Source organism: Fusarium sambucinum, chromosome IV (assembly GCF_050947815.1).
Source record: "Fusarium sambucinum isolate potato_lamoka chromosome IV, whole genome shotgun sequence".
NCBI lineage: Eukaryota > Fungi > Ascomycota > Sordariomycetes > Hypocreales > Nectriaceae > Fusarium > Fusarium sambucinum.
Window position 1 is genome coordinate 440,340 of NC_139291.1, and position 17,715 is coordinate 458,054.

At 45.8% G+C, this 17,715-nt stretch overlaps 8 protein-coding genes across 8 annotated transcripts; 5 read left to right on the plus strand and 3 right to left on the minus strand.

Moving 5' to 3' along the window:
- Positions 1 to 2,031: 2,031 nt before the first annotated feature.
- Positions 2,032 to 2,954, plus strand: FSST1_000147 (uncharacterized protein; the record flags this gene model as incomplete). Its single annotated transcript, XM_083227372.1, has 2 exons — positions 2,032 to 2,653; positions 2,710 to 2,954. The coding sequence occupies 2 exons, from the start codon at positions 2,032 to 2,034 to the stop codon at positions 2,952 to 2,954; spliced, it is 867 nt and encodes a 288-aa protein (XP_083090329.1).
- A 591-nt stretch (positions 2,955 to 3,545) lies between these two features.
- On the plus strand, positions 3,546 to 4,932 carry FSST1_000148 (GDP-mannose 4,6-dehydratase; the record flags this gene model as incomplete). The annotated part of the gene is made up of 4 exons (XM_083227383.1): positions 3,546 to 3,594; positions 3,649 to 3,992; positions 4,048 to 4,481; positions 4,533 to 4,932. 4 exons carry the CDS (start codon positions 3,546 to 3,548, stop codon positions 4,930 to 4,932), a joined length of 1,227 nt encoding a protein of 408 aa, XP_083090330.1.
- A 1,049-nt stretch (positions 4,933 to 5,981) lies between these two features.
- FSST1_000149 (uncharacterized protein) lies at positions 5,982 to 8,070 on the plus strand (the record flags this gene model as incomplete). The annotated part of the gene is made up of 2 exons (XM_083227394.1): positions 5,982 to 6,060; positions 6,125 to 8,070. 2 exons carry the CDS (start codon positions 5,982 to 5,984, stop codon positions 8,068 to 8,070), a joined length of 2,025 nt encoding a protein of 674 aa, XP_083090331.1.
- An 889-nt stretch (positions 8,071 to 8,959) lies between these two features.
- Positions 8,960 to 10,414, plus strand: FSST1_000150 (bZIP transcription factor; the record flags this gene model as incomplete). The annotated part of the gene is made up of 3 exons (XM_083227406.1): positions 8,960 to 9,134; positions 9,198 to 10,276; positions 10,358 to 10,414. 3 exons carry the CDS (start codon positions 8,960 to 8,962, stop codon positions 10,412 to 10,414), a joined length of 1,311 nt encoding a protein of 436 aa, XP_083090332.1.
- A 665-nt stretch (positions 10,415 to 11,079) lies between these two features.
- On the minus strand, positions 11,080 to 12,378 carry FSST1_000151 (uncharacterized protein; the record flags this gene model as incomplete). The annotated part of the gene is made up of 4 exons (XM_083227416.1): positions 11,080 to 11,442; positions 11,503 to 11,711; positions 11,792 to 11,930; positions 12,001 to 12,378. The coding sequence occupies 4 exons, from the start codon at positions 12,376 to 12,378 to the stop codon at positions 11,080 to 11,082; spliced, it is 1,089 nt and encodes a 362-aa protein (XP_083090333.1).
- A 1,355-nt stretch (positions 12,379 to 13,733) lies between these two features.
- Positions 13,734 to 14,417, plus strand: FSST1_000152 (ankyrin repeat domain-containing protein; the record flags this gene model as incomplete). The annotated part of the gene is made up of 1 exon (XM_083227427.1): positions 13,734 to 14,417. One exon carries the CDS (start codon positions 13,734 to 13,736, stop codon positions 14,415 to 14,417), a length of 684 nt encoding a protein of 227 aa, XP_083090334.1.
- Positions 14,418 to 15,199: 782 nt separating this feature from the next.
- FSST1_000153 (uncharacterized protein) lies at positions 15,200 to 16,110 on the minus strand (the record flags this gene model as incomplete). Its single annotated transcript, XM_083227437.1, has 2 exons — positions 15,200 to 15,535; positions 15,922 to 16,110. The coding sequence occupies 2 exons, from the start codon at positions 16,108 to 16,110 to the stop codon at positions 15,200 to 15,202; spliced, it is 525 nt and encodes a 174-aa protein (XP_083090335.1).
- A 335-nt stretch (positions 16,111 to 16,445) lies between these two features.
- On the minus strand, positions 16,446 to 17,273 carry FSST1_000154 (uncharacterized protein; the record flags this gene model as incomplete). The annotated part of the gene is made up of 1 exon (XM_083227447.1): positions 16,446 to 17,273. One exon carries the CDS (start codon positions 17,271 to 17,273, stop codon positions 16,446 to 16,448), a length of 828 nt encoding a protein of 275 aa, XP_083090336.1.
- Between the last annotated feature and the right edge of the window lie 442 nt (positions 17,274 to 17,715).

Consider the following 17,715-nt stretch of genomic DNA (forward strand, 5'->3'; position numbering starts at 1 on the left):
AAAGTACGGAAGCATGCAATATCGATAGGTCTCAGAAAGTGCGGGGGCTAAGATCACCCCGTTGATTTCACGCACGGTCTCTGTAGACTTTGTGCTTGTTGGTTCGGATCATGGTTCAACTCTGGCTGGCATCTTGCAGGTACTTTTGAATGTTGGTAACCTCGACCAACAACATATGTTACATAGGCCCACACCTGTTGGATATACAAACACACATGAAGCGGCGCATTCAGTATCCAATCGTAGTTCCGCCGACTCTTGCTTTCATATTTGTCATAAGTATGTAGATGATACGAGCAAATTATGAGATAAGCGATAACGTAACAACCAAGGAAAAGTCAATGCTGTGGTCAAAACAAGCCTACCCTGCATCGTCAGCCTAGGAGGTCTTCGTGAGCCGACAAGTTAGTCTAGTCTGTTCCTCTTGAACCCACTATTGATCGGCATCACGTCAGATTCTGTCCGAGCGTGATCACTTGCCGTTTTGGGACGAAGATATTACGAGAATTGTTTTCTCTCACCTTAACCGTGGTCATTAGGTACTTTTCGTAAGTCAACGAAACGTGCATCATATTTGCAAGTCCCTATGTAGAGATTCCCACCAAGGCCTGGCATCACGAAGAGATTATGCATCGGATGAAGCAGTACACGGTTGGTCGATAGTGTACGTATTTCTCCATCAAGCAACTAAGCATAAATTGATCACCGGTCTTGAGAGTTCATGTGTTTCCACAATCTAAAACAAGCGGTGATAAAGCCAACAGATATAGACACTAATTGGATAAGCACCTCCGATAGCTCACAATGGCAACCGATGTACCGGTCAAGTACGATATGACGAGGTATCGACTGCGTACCCTTCCTTACAGTATTCCAACTAACAACAATATAGACGGCTCCGAGTAGCTGACTACATCACTCTTTCCAATGGTAGGGAACTTAAAACCTCTATGACATTACTGGAGATGATCAAGCTTACCAGGTTTACTCAATGATCTAGGGTTCTGCGGAGGTAAAGTATTTCCAAAAGCCAATTCAGTACTTAATTCGGTGACTAATTTGTGTACGCAGTCTTCGCCATTTTCTGTGCGATAGAGAAATCCTTCTTTACAGCGCACCTACTTATATTCCTTGGCTATGAATTCGACAGATTTGATGGAATAGTAGCAAGGGCCAGGAATGAATGTTCCGAGTTGGGAAAACAGCTGGATAGCTTTTGCGATTTGGCAAGTTGTCTTCCATTCAGTCCGTCGACCGACTCTAACACTTATTACCCGTTTCAGGTATCATTTTGCGTGGCACCGGCAATTATGATCTATTGCGCTGGTTTTGATACCGTAGTTGATCAGGTAGCTTTGGCTGTTTTTGTCTGTTCAGGCGTTGCGCGACTCTCAAGATTCAACATTGCCGCGCACTTGGTACCCAAGAGCGAGCATGGGAAGGCCATGTACCATGAGGGTCTTGCCACACCGTACGCGGGTCTTTTCTTGTCCACAACCGTTACTGTGGCGGATTGGATAGGGTACTTGGCAAACCTAGCTTCTGCCTCTCATTACCCAGTCATTGTTGTTGTGCTGATTATCAGTGCCGCTATGCTTAGCAAGCGGTTGCACTTATACATTGATGGAGGCTATAGCATTCCAGCTGTAAGCATGTTGGTTTTCGCAGGATGTTGGTCGCAGTCGCCGATTACGATCAGGGATGTGCTAGGATGAAAGGTGATCTTGGATCATGACACGAATTTAGTGATGACCAGGCAATATGCCGTCAATGCCAAATTCTGGAGATTGGATGGACAGCTGAATTAGTCTTAATTCAAGTAGAGGCGTGCTTACTATGTGTGTACAAGGTGAATGATTAGGGTTATTAAGATGTCTAGGAGATAAACCAATAGAAAATGTCGGAAGCAGTCTCGTGAAGCATAAAACCATTGGAATTCCACCAATAGTCCAACGAAGACATTTGTTCTCGGACTGTTTCTTACCATTGCTCACTTCCAAACCTGCTCTCCATTCTCAATCATCTTCTATCATGTCTCTTCGGTCGTACTTGGAAGCAGCCTACCGGGACATTCGTTTGTCGACAGAAACCGCACTCAAACCGCTGCAGAAGCTAGACTGCCGTCTCCAAAAAGGTCAAGACAACCTCATCCTGGTTTATGGTGGCTCTTTCAACCCCCCTCATCGTGGACATCTGGACGTCCTACTATCAGCACTGCACCCGGTGGTCAACGCCGTTGCCGCGGTTGTTCTCCCTAGTGAGGACTTCCACCTACGACACAAATTGGCAAATAGCCACCCAGATTTCTTCATGAGTCGGAAGACGAGAGCTGCACTTTGGGCCGAGATACCCCAGGTCCCTAAAGATAAAGTCTGGATATGGTCAGAGACATGGTATCCATTTCTCACATTTATGGAAGCGGCACAGCGGCTTTGCGAAGCAGATGGCTACAAGGTTATTTTTTCGCACCTCATTGGGCCGGATAACCTTAACAGAGCTGATGCTCTTAACAATCTGCCCTACAGGTTGCCGCGAATACTTGTTACCAACAAAGCACGATATGAACCGTCTCAGTTCTTGCCCAACGGACAGCCAACGAAATGGAAGGGCTTTGGAGAATGGTGTCAGCGAAAAGTAACATGCGATGGCCTAAGTGAGTACACTGAGTAAACCCCATCCATTATGTAAAGAGCTTTCTGACACTTCTAGATGGGCAAGCTGAAGAACTAGCCGAGGAAGTTGCCCTATGGATCTGTCCAGGTACTGATAGTCTCGGCCAGCAGACAATGGGTTACTATCTGGATTTCGCAAAGAAACCAACTGGGTCTGACATCAACTCGACATCCATGAGGCGAGAACTCATTGTGAGACACTCATTGAATGAAGAGATTCTGGGCCAACTTAGCACGCCAGACCTTCTAAGCATCCTGGAGCCAGTACTACGAGGAGATTAGACCAGTAGAGTATCTCATGAAATGGTACTCATTTTGTCTGATTTGCGTTAGTAGTCACGAGTAGTGAAGACTATAATTACACGTAGTACATGTATTACTTCATTATATTACTGTTTGTTAAGGAGTGACATATATCTGTTAACGTAAGCTGGAATTAGTTACATCAGCCGCATAACCACCTGCCACAAACGGAGATGACACCACATCTGGAAGAAAGAATTGACAGGCCATAAAGCTTAGTAATGGAAGGCATGATTGTAGTGTATCGATAGTGATTCAACCAACAAACACCTTGACGTGTGCGGTACAACCTGGAAGAGTCATGATGGCTATTGTGTTACACAAGGAACTGTCTAACAAGTGGCTTACTGGTTGGCTTAATGAGGGAAGCAAGGTGAGGTTGTTTGTTTCGGGGCATTGGTCGCGTGCGAACCCATGGTGTCAGTGATCGATGATTGATGCCCCTGTACCTATCAGGCATATTGAGCACTCGGTTACATGTATATATCAACGTCTCTCTATTTCATGGTCCTTTAGGCATCTACAAACTCATCATCAATTAATTCAAATCAACCTCTAACAACAGAAAGCATGGCAGTTTTGAATGGTTACTTCAGACCCAAAGTGGCTTTTGTCACTGGTCAGTAATATACACTCTGCGAGTAGTCGTTTAGGTATCTAACATTTGAGACAGGAATCACCGGTCAAGATGGCTCGTATCTGTCCGAAATCCTCTTGGAAAAGGGTTACGAAGTTCATGGTCTGGTACGATCAACTGCTTCCAGGCGCGAAGCTCTAAGCAAGCCACTCCGCCCTGGCTTGACTGTCCACCTCGGCGACATGTCAGACCTCGGTCGTCTCGTTCAGATTTTGGGCAAAACTAAGCCGGATGAGATTTATCATCTTGCAGCCCAGTCTCATGTTGCTGTCTCGTTTGACACTCCACTACAGACCAGTGACACCAATGCTATGGGAACACTTCGATTGCTCGAAGCCATGCGGATGCTAGGCTTGGACAAGTCGACAAAGTTTTACAACGTAAAGTCCCTTTATCCAACTTGAGCAATGTGGAAAAACTAACGTATTCATACAGGCTTGTTCAGCAGAAGTCTTTGGGTCGGACATGCCCGCTCCACAAACAGAGGAGACCCCATTCCATCCCGTATCACCATATGCCGTGGCCAAGTTGTTCCAATACTGGACTACTGTCAACTTTCGTGAGGCATACGGTTTCCATGCTTCGAATGGTATTCTCTTCAATCATGAATCCCCAAGACGGGGCACCACTTTTGTCACTAGAAAGATCACTACTCAAGTGGCTTTAATTGCCTGCGGAAAGATTGACTTCTTCTCCTTGGGAAATCTGGACGCTGTCCGAGATTGGGGTCATGCAAAGGATTACATGCAAGGCGTGTACCTCATGCTTCAACAGCCAGTCGGAGGTGATTATGTTCTTTCCAACGGAAAAGCCTACAGCGTGCGCGCATTTGTTGAAGAAGCTTTCAAAGTCATCGGTGTCAATATCGAGTAAGTTTTTATTGACTATCATATAATATCCGTTGCTAACGTATTCACCAGATGGTCTGGAACCGGTCTAGACGAGGTTGGCATTGACTCAGCTAGCGGACGGATTCGCGTCAAAGTGAACCCTGAGTTCTACCGACCGCTTGATAACCAGAACTTGCTAGGCTCAGCAGCCAAGGCCAAAAAGGTGCTCGGTTGGAAGCCGACATATAGCTTCGAAGCCTTGGTTGAAGAAATGGTACTTTGTGATGTTGAGGCCGTCAACACAGGCCGAATCTTCTCAAACAGTTATTTGGACTGGGTAGTTGGCAAGGTTGAAGGAGGAAATGGTGTCACAAAGCATAATCTTTCCAAGTCCATTGGTGAGACTCAAAGCGTCACTACCAACTCTGATGGGTCTGAGAAGGTCAGCTTGGTTGATGTTGAGGGGTTGGATGCGGAGGTTACAAACTAGAGTTGGTCTTTTGTCGAAGCTTCTAAAGCACTAGACTAGTCATTCATTCGAGATATCGTTGTTGATTATGAACCCATTGCCATGTTCTATGCAGTCATAAGCATTGTTCGTTTGTTCTACATCATTTCAAACAACGGAGTCATATATGCACCCAACTGTAACGTCGCGCCCTTCAATTAGCACCAAGTATAGATCGTCTTGGAGTTACAGTTACCTGTGCACCCAGTCTGTGATCTAGCATTTTTGTTTCTTAGCCTTATTGTGCTCAGAAGTGATTGTGTTATGCTATTGGGTGCTAGTTGGCTCTGATTGTGTATTTCAGGTTACGTGTCATAATTCTCTCTTTCCCCGGTCAAGTTCTACGTGTTAATAACCATAGGCTATCATTCATAAGTCTAGACTATAAACGATAGATCTTGCTCAAAACTTCTCTCCCCAAACGTGGCACCATCGTGCCATGTTACCGTTTAGAGGCTAGCCTCTATGTTGTGATTAATATGTATAACAAAGTTGACGTTTGAGCCGCGCCGCAAGCCTGATGGGGAAGGTAAATTTTGTCTGATCATCCATGAAAATGAGGTGATGTGGGGGTTTGGGACACGCAAGGCAATAACCCCAGTTTAGTAAATTGAGGCAGGGGTCATGAATTATTTACTCATATCTTGCTGTTGACGTTGTTGGTTGTGAAGTGAGCTGTAATATTCCGCTTGCCCACTTTCACCGTCACTCTCATCTGACCAACAATGTAGACCATGGCTCACAGGTCGAATCTTCTTACGGCAGGTGTCATAAGATTTACACCACGTTATTACGAGAGAATTTCTTTGACAAATGCCTTACAGCATTGATGAGATTGAAGCATCATGTCTAACGCAGCGACGTTACCATGAAATTGTTGAACCGCGAATTCCGCTTACGGATAAAACAACGTATATCTATTATCCATACTGGAGAATAAAACAACCGAAACAGCAATATTTAGCAATTTTCACTCTATCATCTATCTACCTTAACAATTAAAGAATCCAGTACCTGCAGCCAATAACAATATGGGAAGTCAACTAACTCCCGAGATGGATGTGTTGTTAGTCTCCGAGACCTTTTCCTTTAAGACCATCGGTAGTGAATGTAAGCTTAAGTTCCACCAGTGATGATTGATTAATGCTGACGCAATACCTTTCTTCTTTACTAGCTACATTGAAAGCCGAATGCCGTTGGAGATTCTCACCCCCAGTGCCCTCTAAGGATGCAAACGGAAATGCACCTCTGCACTACAAATCTATCGATCTAGTTCTGAATCTCACATCCTCGGAAAAGGCCCTGTCAAAGGGTCACGCGAGTAACGGTACAGACGACCTTGCTGACTGCACCGAAACGCCATTGGGGGTTATCATCAAGCAATGTTTGGCATCAAAGTCGTTCTACTCCGATGACGCCGGTCGAAAACATACCATTGAGGTTCCGATCAAGGTTTTGATGGTTCCGCATGATGGCTTTCTCTGTCGAAGTGACATTCTACAGCTGAGAATGGTACACTCTGACTGCATTGAATCAGTCATTCCCTTCCCAGTAAATGGAAAACCTTATCCAGCTGCAACTCAATCTCAAGCCAATCTGCTTTCCCTCTTACAGTCCTCTCCTGGAGCTTTGATCTGTAAACGATCGATCCAATCGGGTCATGGACTTGGGGCATTTGATATCCTCGCTAGGGAAGTCAACGAGAGACTGTCGTTTGATTGGGTACTTCTCAAGAAACCCCCGGCATTGACCGTGGCGGTTGTTGGCGGTCGCCCTCTGTTCGATAGCACAATTGTTGGTTACGGTTCAGAGGGACCATTCAACGCCGCGAGAGCCCTAGGAATAGCAGTCATTGTCCTAGATCGTCCTGGCCATTTTATGGAGGGCCCAAAGTATAGGCACCTGCGAGATGACTTTATTTCTGTCGACATGACTATCGACGAAAGTCTACCTCAAAGACTTACCGCAGCCGTGAAGAGCCGTAAGCTAGATGGCATCATCACATTTTCGGATGAGTACGTCATTGCAACTGCGAAGGCAGCAGACATGCTGAATCTTGAAACCGAGTCTGTTGAGTCTATCATTACTGCTCACTACAAGGATGCGACCCGCAAAGTTCTCGATACTCCCAGTATGCAGTCTTTGCGGTTAGAGAGCGCCGCCGACTTGGACAGCGAAGACATTTATAAGACGCTAATTACCTTGAAATATCCTCTGGTGATCAAACCCTGTCGTGGTGCCGCATCCCGAGGTGTCAGAAAAGTTCAGAATCACCACGGACTCCGAGAAGCAATCAACCAGCTTGAGAGTGATGGCCTTGCAAAGTATGGGATTCTGCTCGAAACTTATATCAGTGGGCCAGAGGTAGATGCAAACATTGCTCTCTGGGATGGTGAGCTCATGTTCATCGAGATCACGGATGATTTTCCTTGCGCGGCTGATGCTAGCGACTCTACTATCACGGACAGCTTTGGGGAGACTGTTATGGTATCACCAACTCTGTTGCCCCAGGAGGAGCAGGAACTGCTGAAGCTGTCTCTGTACCAAACATTGGTCAAACTTGGTTTCCGAAATGGGGTCTTCCACGTCGAAGCTCGAGTCCAGGGTTCGAGGAAGCAATACAAGGACATTGATGGCCTTCTTGATTTAGCCGATACTGAAATTTCACCACCGAGCGACCCCGAGGTGTATCTCATTGAGGTTAACGCACGCCCACCTGGCCTGGACTGTGCGTTCTCAACCCTCCACGCTTACGGTGTAGATCTATGCGCGCTACAGCTACTCCAATGCGTAAAGGATGGCGATCGTTTCAAATCTATGTGCACGCCTTTTCTATCCGAAACGCAGTACTGGAGTGCAAACTGCCTGATTCCAATTCACCGCCATAACATTCTGGTGCCGGAAGGGTTCTGCGACAAAGTCTTAGAGAGGATGCCAGACGCTTCCCCTTTGGTGTATAGGTCGGAGCTGTTCAGAGAGCCTGGCACTCTAGTATCACCACCGTTGGGTGTCGAGTTTCTAGCTTATTTCTTGGTGCAGTCTAGGTCTGATCGACAAAAGGTACTGCAGACTTATCATCGCCTCATAAAAACTTGTAGAGATGTTTTAGATGAGGTTTGAGAGCCGAAATTAGATACAGCTTATAAATTAGGATTCGAGTGCAACATCACTGTCTTGCATTCTGGTTGGTTCGCATATAGCATTTGGTGATATCCATCACACTCCTCATCTAAGCGTGACTTCATCTCCATTCATGCCAGGCGGACTTATACACGGTTTCGAGCATAGCTTGAAGCACACAATAAAACCATAACAAGCACGCAAGGTCGGCAATTTCCTCATCGGGTGGAATATCCTTGTTAAGTTAGGCTGCTCGGAACTTTTGTGCTGGCACCTGTTCCAAGCCGGGTCGGGCCGTATCTACTAGTTTGGAGTATTTATTGGTTCATGACGGTGACAGTCTGGAAATCACAAAAGAATAAGCTTATGCCGGAATGCACAACCGGCATGCTCACTCCATCGCTGTGATGTTCTAATCGGCTTCCGGCAATTATCAGCCAGGGTGTACAAGGTGTGCCAGCCAGCATAGCAAAGGATACGACCAACCAATAAGATTGATGGCTTTGCGGTCGCTACGGAACAGATTCTGACCCAGTATGTAAATCCTATATCGGATGCAGCTTACTATGGGGCATTACCAAGAATTACTCTGAAAACCCTTGCCCAATTCAATGTCAGACCTTCTTGATGGAGAGTTGTTAGATAGTCAGGCGATTGGCATGTCTTCGGCTGGGACTTTTGTGTCGCACAACTACTAACATCATCAACATGCCTGCCTACAAGGTAAAAAGACTCAACGTTACATTATGCCGTTTGAGAAAGGTAACGATGGTCGCGTGCTTTATTACTGTTTCGACGCACAGCTAAATACACAGATGCATTCAAAAGTCAGTACTATTGTACGAAAGGCTTTTTTATCTTCCAGCTACGGTGAAGTTCTGAATGCGCCATGTCGATTGCATCTCAATCAGGTGCAACTATGAATGTTGTATTCGCTGGCAACCCATCTCCAACTCGTGCATCTCTGAGCACCAATAACAACGCTATTGAGCTGGAATCCCAAGGGGTCACTGATCCTAGAGCCAAGAAACGCTTGCAGAATAGAGTAGCCCAACGAAGTTACCGTAAGGCTGAACCCCACCTTGAAAGGCTTGGCTTGCAATAACTACTAACGAACTGGAAAATAGGACGTCGTGTCAAGTCACGCATCGCCGACCTACAAAAGAAGGTGGCTCAGTATGAAGATGCAAATTCATCGAAAGAAGGTCTAGAGAGTAGAGAGCAACAAAATGTTCATCAAGTCTCTGTGCAGCAACGGATACGACATACGTCACCCGAAACAACCAACCGCAGATCGATTGGCTCGCCGCCAACGAAGGAAAGGACCCAAGGTAGTTCTGCTCATATGAATTCAAGTCATACCCTCTACCCAACGATTTCTCTCGGCCCAAGTAATATGACCGCAGGCCCTCCTATGGTAAAAGCAGGAAGGTCTTATGAGCACGACGGATCAGGCCGCGAGACGCAGCAGAATTGCCATTCAAGATTGGTAACCGAACAACATAAATCCAATGCAGACCTTCAGCAAGCGCAATTCGACGATATTAGTGAGAACCAGAACACCAGCTCAGCCATATTACAGTCCTTCCCTGCATCAACCTTTGATACCACCGTGTCTCATACCCCATTCATCACTGATGACCTTGGAGGAGAATTAGACTTTGAATGGATTATAACAAACGCGGAGGCGGAGACACGAAAGCCAAAATCACCAGACCAAGATGCAAGGGTCTCGTCAACCAACTCTAACGCATTAATAAACCAATCATCCACCGCAAGACAACCGAGCTACACCTCATCCTCAAGATCACCAGCAACCGTGCCTAGAGAATCACTGAACGCAAGATTCGAGAACATCATGAAATGCGTCGGCGCAATGGGTTTCGAAAGTTTTGATGATCTAGTCATTTCATACTATGTCGATGAGTTTGAAGAAACGTCCAAGCTCTTTCATGAGCAGCGATTCAGCAGGATCAGAAGACTTCCTGGAGTGTTTGCCGAGATTCTAGAAGCTGCGAGAAAATGGGAGCCTTTAGAGTGTCGCGGTATTGGTGAAGAGGTACTCAAGGAGGCTGAAGCGGGTCTTATGCTTGAGAGTGGCGATGCTTGGCGATCGTTACAATTAATCACTGATACAGCTGTGGCCCAGGATGATATATCCACGGAGCAGGTATATCAGAGTTTCAGCACACTCCTACCCACTCAGGTAAGCCAAATAAATCATAGCATATGAACATGGGTGGCATTTCATGCTATTATATAAACCTGATTTGATCAAAGCTGACAGAGATATGTTTTAGATGCCCAAACTTTGGACCTTGCTGATGGCACTTGTCTCATCTGATTGTCCCGCATGGCAACGAGATTGTTCTGGCACAGCGCTGGCTATAACTGCGTTATTACATTTCACAGGCCGAATACCGAAGTGTAAGGTCTTGGAATTAATATCCCTGTGTCTATCGTAATATTCAGATAGTCAATGTTATGAAGATCTTTCCGAGGAAATGACCATTATTCAGGACAACTTGTTCCATCTTGGTGATTAACCTGTCACTATGTATTTGCACCGTCAAAATTTGGGTGCAGGGTAAGTTGTCAGCAACACCAGTTTAAATAATCATGGAATTAGCATTGGTGATATGATGTCTACCAGATACCCTGGTCCGATCATCTTCCTTTGCCTAAGGGGAAACGCAAAAATATACTGGAAATCACCATTTACCACTAGGATTTTCGTGATCGTCCAATGCTTAAAGCAGAAGCCCGAGCTCTGTTCTGCTTCCCCTCTTTGTCAGATCTATTGGTCGGCAGACAAATATTGAATATTTAAATGTCGGCTGTCAAATTACCCACTCCCAATGTGCCAATGATTGGGTTGAAAATGCAAGCTTCTCTAAGCTATCATGACATCACCCATTTTATACATTGAAACGCCGAGTTTGAGGTCATGTCCTCAACGTCTCACGAAGTCGACGAGATTTTTAATCAGGAATGAACGTGAATTATTAATTATACCCCTTTCGCAGTATTATATCTCATCTCAATAGTTATAATGTCGTCTGTGCTACCTGTATCGGAATGCCTATCACTAGGTGTGAGACTATTACTGCTTTTATCTCGACTAGTGACAGCAGATATCATTGTGTCTTGATTGCACCAGCCGGGTCGATTCCTAGTATCTTCCAGGATAATACTTCCTGGCTCAGGGCGGCTTCCGTATTTGGACTCGATGGTAGACAGCCATGTGCTGAACATGGGACTGAGCTTCTGGCGGAGCCATCCCCATGTTATTGGTACGTTGGAAGTGACTAGAGCCACGAAAGACTCCCGAACGGCCCACGATGCTGATTGAAGGGCTCCAGTTTCCGGATTCTATGAGCCATATTAGTAATTGTTATGAGGGATGGAGGGGGGTTGAGTGATCAGGCTTACCTGAATAATAAGAACAGCCCGCAAAATGCCTGCAACCATGACAAAGATACCTCCAGAGAATAAGATCATCAAACCTATCTTCTTAGCCTTGGGAATCTGCGATTGCCAAAGTATGGGAAGAGGAATAAGCAGAAGATATACATCGGTCGCGATGTTAAAGGTAACGACGGTAAAAATATAGACTCTTGAGGCAGCAGATTGGCAGAAGTCTGTAGAACACTGATTAATACCCGACCTTGAATCTCCTAAGCCTGTCTCCTGACTCGGTACTTAACAAGTGAAGACTTACTTCCAGGATCAGGGTTGATTTGCCAAAATCGGTGAAAAGGGTGGCAACTGAATAGCAGAGAGCATATTACAGCGATGTAAGTAGTTAGGATGATAACAAAACCAGCATATATACGTGTTTTGTAAGCCGGTAGCCCTGTCTGAAAAGACCATCATAAATACTTTAGTAATCGGAGGCCTATTATTCAACGGGATCGCAGACAAACATACAGTTAGGCGTAGATAAAACGCACACAAGGCCGCCTTGATAACCCAAAGTACTGTCGTATACATGACCCAACCAGTAACTTGGGATTTAGAACCGCCCACTCGCATGCTGTATTCTTCACTCGCGGGATCGAGGTCGGCTCGTTGCTCCGGCGTCATTGCACTGTTGCTGATACCGCGGAACACATTTCCGACCAGATATGCCATAGACGTTTCGATCGAATAAGGAATTATGACCAGAAGCATGAGCCAGTCATCGGGAGCCAGTTGTCGAAACCCGACTTGTTGTACTCGAGTGTAAGTTCTGAATAAAATGACAACGATGCTGACACCGAGTAGAGACAAGGCCTCGACAGTAAATGTTCTTACTGCGTTGGCCATTGTGTATGATATGAATATAGCAGGTGGAGAATTTGTAGCCAAGTCTAGAGATAAACTATGCTTTTTAGTTGAAATGCAGCGAGACGGAAATATCTTATACTAATAACCTAGAGTAGACACCGTCGGCGGAATCGGCCTTGATGATCCCCGAAAAGAAAGTTTTAACTAGTCGCGCCTTAGCTTGGTATTCCAAATTGGCTTTAGTGAAGTATCTCAACTTCTCAAGCCGTGCTGGAGTAAAACTGTAAAGATCTCCCCGTCCCTAGCGGGAATTCTACCCCTGTGGCGTTTCTCCGAAGATCCAGTGTGACGGTAGATGATCACTTCGATATACAGTCTCCTTTTTATCTACCTACGTCCATTATGCGCTAGAAACTCGATTAACTTTAGTGGGCAATCCTAATGAAGTATAGAGTTTCGATAACCCGTTTAATCGGCAATCTAGAATCTAAAGTTCTTAATCTAAATCGTTAAAAGGCTTGACTTAAGAAACTCAAGCTAAACTTTCCCCTGTTGTACTTTGATAAATTAAGATAAGGGACAATGCTAAACCTGGTCAGGCTTATGGTCAATGACCGGGTATTGGTTGAGGCGCTATTGACGGGCGCAGCGCTCATATCCATGACGGTTGTCCCAAGCCACTTTATTTAATCCAGGGACTTCTAGCCCCTGAGCCTCTTTTTTGGCTGGTTCGATTATCATAGGCCCGATCTCTTCTAATGATCGAAAGGCGGCATGGCCTCTTGTTATGACCCAGCAGATAATTACGTAGACCGCACTATTGTTCTCCAATCATTACCTTAATCACCTACGCTAGCTTAGTTAAACTGTGGGCCGCTAAACTCTGTGACTTATGGCTCACGACGAGACTCATAATGTGAGCTACTATGGATATATATATAATCACTTAGTATTAGTTAGTATACTTAGCTCAATAGATATCAATAAAATATCTTTACCTGCTTACTTCACTATTAGGAAATGTAATACTTTATAATGCTTAGTATTATAATGCCTTAAATATCTGCCAATATAAACCTAGTATAGACTAGTTTATCCCCTAGGAATTATACCTATTACACTGTAAATTAAATATAATAGATCCCAGGTCTATTAGGAGTAACATTAGATGTATAGCTTCAAGGATAGCAATTGAAGTTTATAGTAACATTTTTGACCGCACCGGACTGACGACATTTCATTTGATCGCACAGGTTGAAAATGAATCCGGTGTTAAGACATTCTTTTCAGCACTGAGAACCGCGCTTTTCAGAAAAGTGATTTCAGTAAGAAACATCTTCGGGCAACAGCCGCTACATGTAGCTGCGAAGTATGGACGCACTGCAACAGTCAAAATGCTGATGGAAAATGAATCATGTGATATCAACGCCAAAGACGAAAACGGAAGGACTGCTCTGCATCTCGCTACCACAGCAGGTCATACAGAGACAGCAAATGTGATCCTTAGGGAGAGCAAATGCAGAATCAATGCCGCCGATGAGGACGGCAAAACAATTTTGCAGACAGCCACACTTGCTGGCCAGGTTCATCTAGTCAAATTCCTAGTCAACAAAGACTGCGATTTCAACGCCGAATATGAGGACGGGCGAACGGCTCTCCATTTTGCACTTTCAATGGGTCATGCCGGTATCGCGTTACTTTTGATAGATGGAAATCACAAGAGTAAGGCCGACCTACGTGCAAAAGACAATCGTGGCACCACGGCACTAATATATACCGCTTACGGACTCTCCAGTCAGCTGGAAGAGCCTCTAAGCACAGGGGTGTCTACAAGTACAGAGATCAATGGCAACGTTCCATCGCTTTCTGCCGTTAGTCAGGTCATTTTTGATCATCTGATATCCGAGGGCGGTGGTACATGGGAGGTCGACTCGGATAAGGAGACAGCACTACACCATGCCATCTCATCATCGAATGAAGCGGCCGCTTTATGCTTGCTTGATTACCTGAACGAATCAATCGCAGAGCTGGTCTACAACAAACCTGATTCTGATTTACTACTTATCCGGTCTTGTTAGCGAAAGCCCGGATTCAGTCTGGTAGTAAGCAAGATTCTGGCTATGTTGCCTGGTCTCATCAATCAACCAGATTCACTTTGGGATCGGACACCTATTGCTTGGGCTTGTGGCATGGGAAATGGGAAATGGCAATACTGTTGCATCTCTTTTGAACTACAAGCTATCATGTGGCAACGAGCCTCTTAATATTAACAATTCAAGTACTGAGTTTTTCGGTTGGACGCCACTCCATTTTGCTGTCGCCTGGAATCATGAAGGATGCTTGGCGCTTCTTCTTCAACATGAGGCATCAAACTAGATATCAAAGACGATTTTGACCATACACCACTGGAACTTGCTATCCGATATTCCAGGGCAAAGATGGCCCAGATGCTCGTTGACTGTTCACAGTTTCCTGACCACGAACGCATCCGCCAACTTTAAAAGCTTAAGTGGAACTCGCCTCATGGTTATGGAGATTTAGTTGGGTACATCCTCAACTCTTTCAGGAGCGAATACTTACTGAACGGGTGCTTACTTGACCTTTTACAAATCCCCAGTAACAAGTTGCCAACGGAAGTCTCCAACTTCATTGAAACCTCCCTTCTGAAGGACGAAGCTCAAGAGCCACAGTACCCGTTTCATCGAGCTATACCCAACCAATAACGATCGAGAACAATCTTATCGGTCTAGCTACAACAAGTAGTGCAGGGTAACGCAATCAGACCTTGAAATCCTCACGATTTTCTTCATTCAGGCTAGATACAACCTTTCTCAGTAGTAGGTAGGATAGACCGTCATGTCTAGAACATTTCGATGTCCATGTCAGCTTCAGTTTCCAGCGGATGCCCCTTCATAATTTGTTTCACAGTCTCTATCCACCATTGTCGAGACCGAGAGCCAAACAAGGCCTTTCTACATTCCCACCATTCAGGCCAGAAACCCGCAATTTCCCAAGCGACAATTCCAGTAACAGAGCCTGTTAAAGGATCAAGAAAAATATTCTCCCATGAGATATCCGCATGGGCAAATGTTATAGAAAAGTCATCAATGACGGCCTCGATAGTCTCGGGCTCAAGGTCGTGATCGTCATCATGATAGACCTCGGTTCCTTCCGTTAAGCTTCGGCGGCGGACCATCTGCGACACGATTAGTGCTATGGATCAAGGGAGGGACCACGATTGACTGACTGTGTGACTTTGGTGGATTGATAATTGCAGGAGGAAGAAACAACTGCTATATATACAGCTCGGAAGCTTCTTCTATATAACCCTCATTATAGAGTTTAGTTATTGCCCTAATATATATATTCTTGGTAAGAAATTCACTTATTAAGAGAACCTTTTTTTAAAATAATAAGTTTTTAAACTATATAGATATTTTATTAAATATTAGAGTTATTAAGAGGCTTAGACTTGCATTTGCTAGTAAAGTATAGAATTAAATAAATAGAAAAGTCATCAGGGAGCATATTACGATATTTAACCACCCATTCAGGCCGTGGACAATTCTTGATGAGTTTAACAAGGAAGTCGTGAAGCTTGGTAACAGACGCAAAACGGCCACATGTAGACATGTTATCCCGCCGATGGTCGTAAGCAGGCCCTCCAGAACAAGACCCAATCCAACCAGATCCAGACAGCCGAAGGCGATGCAACTGGCATAAATACGATTCAAGCTCAGAGGTCGTCTGTGGCTTTGATGCTTCTGTCATCATCGGCAATAGTTCGTCTAGCTGTCGTCCTGGGACTCGTTCCATTAACATCCAGCCCGGCTCATTGTCGCTCACGTCGAAATGCGTGTCAAGAATTGACAGTACAGGGGTTAAGGTGTCACTTCGTACGTAGTTCATGGCTTCAACCTCTCTGCAAAGTCGGAAGGAATCGGCGTGCTTGCGGAATTGTATTGAAACTTTGCTAGCAAGATCTGTTTCATCGTCAGGCACGGCATCAGCGGTAGCAGATGTGGTAATCGTTTTCTTATTCGCAATGGCATGTAGAAGAACAAGTTTTAGCTATGAAAAGCACACTGCTAAGGGCGAATCTACGACTAAGTGGGTTCCACGCCACCCCGGAAACTCGTGCTTTCAAGGCTGCTCTCGAGGGCGCTCATCTCGTCCTGGAGTTCCAAAGGCGAACAGTCTCGCTTCGCGGTCTCAAAGTCTACCAGAACCACGTCATGCTCATCCCGCACAAGAAAGTTGTGTTTGTTGATATCGCCAAGTTTGATACCGAGTTCATGCAACCGGCCCAAAGTCTTCTTGCAGTCGTCCATATCCGCTGGCCCCGCGGCTCTCGCACCTTCCACCCACTCAGCGACGAAGCCAATCACGCGCCCATCTTTGCCCTCAGTCAGGTGGCCCAGAAACTTAGGGCCGACTCCGCCGTCATTTATCCATTGATAAGCGGCCGTCTCGACCTCAATGGAGGGGATTTCCCAGGGCCAGACCGCGAGTTTGATGAGTACGGGTTTGCCGCCTTTAACTTCGGGATGCGTTGAGATGTGGACTCGTTGCCTCACTCGCTCTTGTCGCGTGAATTCCAGCTCGTTGAGCTTCACGGGATGCCAGCAGTTCTTTACCCCGGCAAGTTGTACTGTCTCGGTCCTGATGAAGGTAGCCTTGCCCATCTCGGGGTCTCTAGCTACGTAGCCGCGGTTCCAATCTCCAGTTGGAAACGGCGGGAGGAGGTTGCTAAGCAGAGTGGGCTCGAAACTACGGTCGTCCTCGGCCCCGCGAAACGTGCCTGGTGCTGTGGATATGTACTTTACATGTTGCCCGTCGACGAGGAAGCGATAATTGCTATCGTCTGTGTCGTCTTCATCGATGAGACAAGCGAGAAGCCGGACGTTGGTGTTTCTTTCTTGAGGGGCAATCATCGCGGAAAAGTGGTGTTGAGGCAATAGGAGATGACCGCGGATCGGTAAGGAGGTGCTCTGGATGCAAATGGCATCTGCGCAGCATGACTACTTGAGACACAGGAGCTGTTGAGAACTGAAAGGTGCGCCGAGCTGAAAGATCAGAGCCTCGGAGGGCCTGGTACGCGAGACAATCAAGTTGCCTAACGGGGTCAGCGATGCCGTGTTTTGGCTGATGGCGGAGAAGTGTGAGTATACGCACTGTAGAAGTTTGGTCTATGATGACGGGTTTGCATGTCTCTGGAATTATAGCCAATCAACGTGCCCTACGTGCCGCCCAAGCTGAGGTGGCTGTTAGCACAGGTATGCAGGTCTCCCTTCCTAATGCCCTAGAGCAAAAGCTACTAGCCAATGGAATTGTATCAAGTAGCGCGCCTTGCATAGCCCAGCACATCTGGCTGAG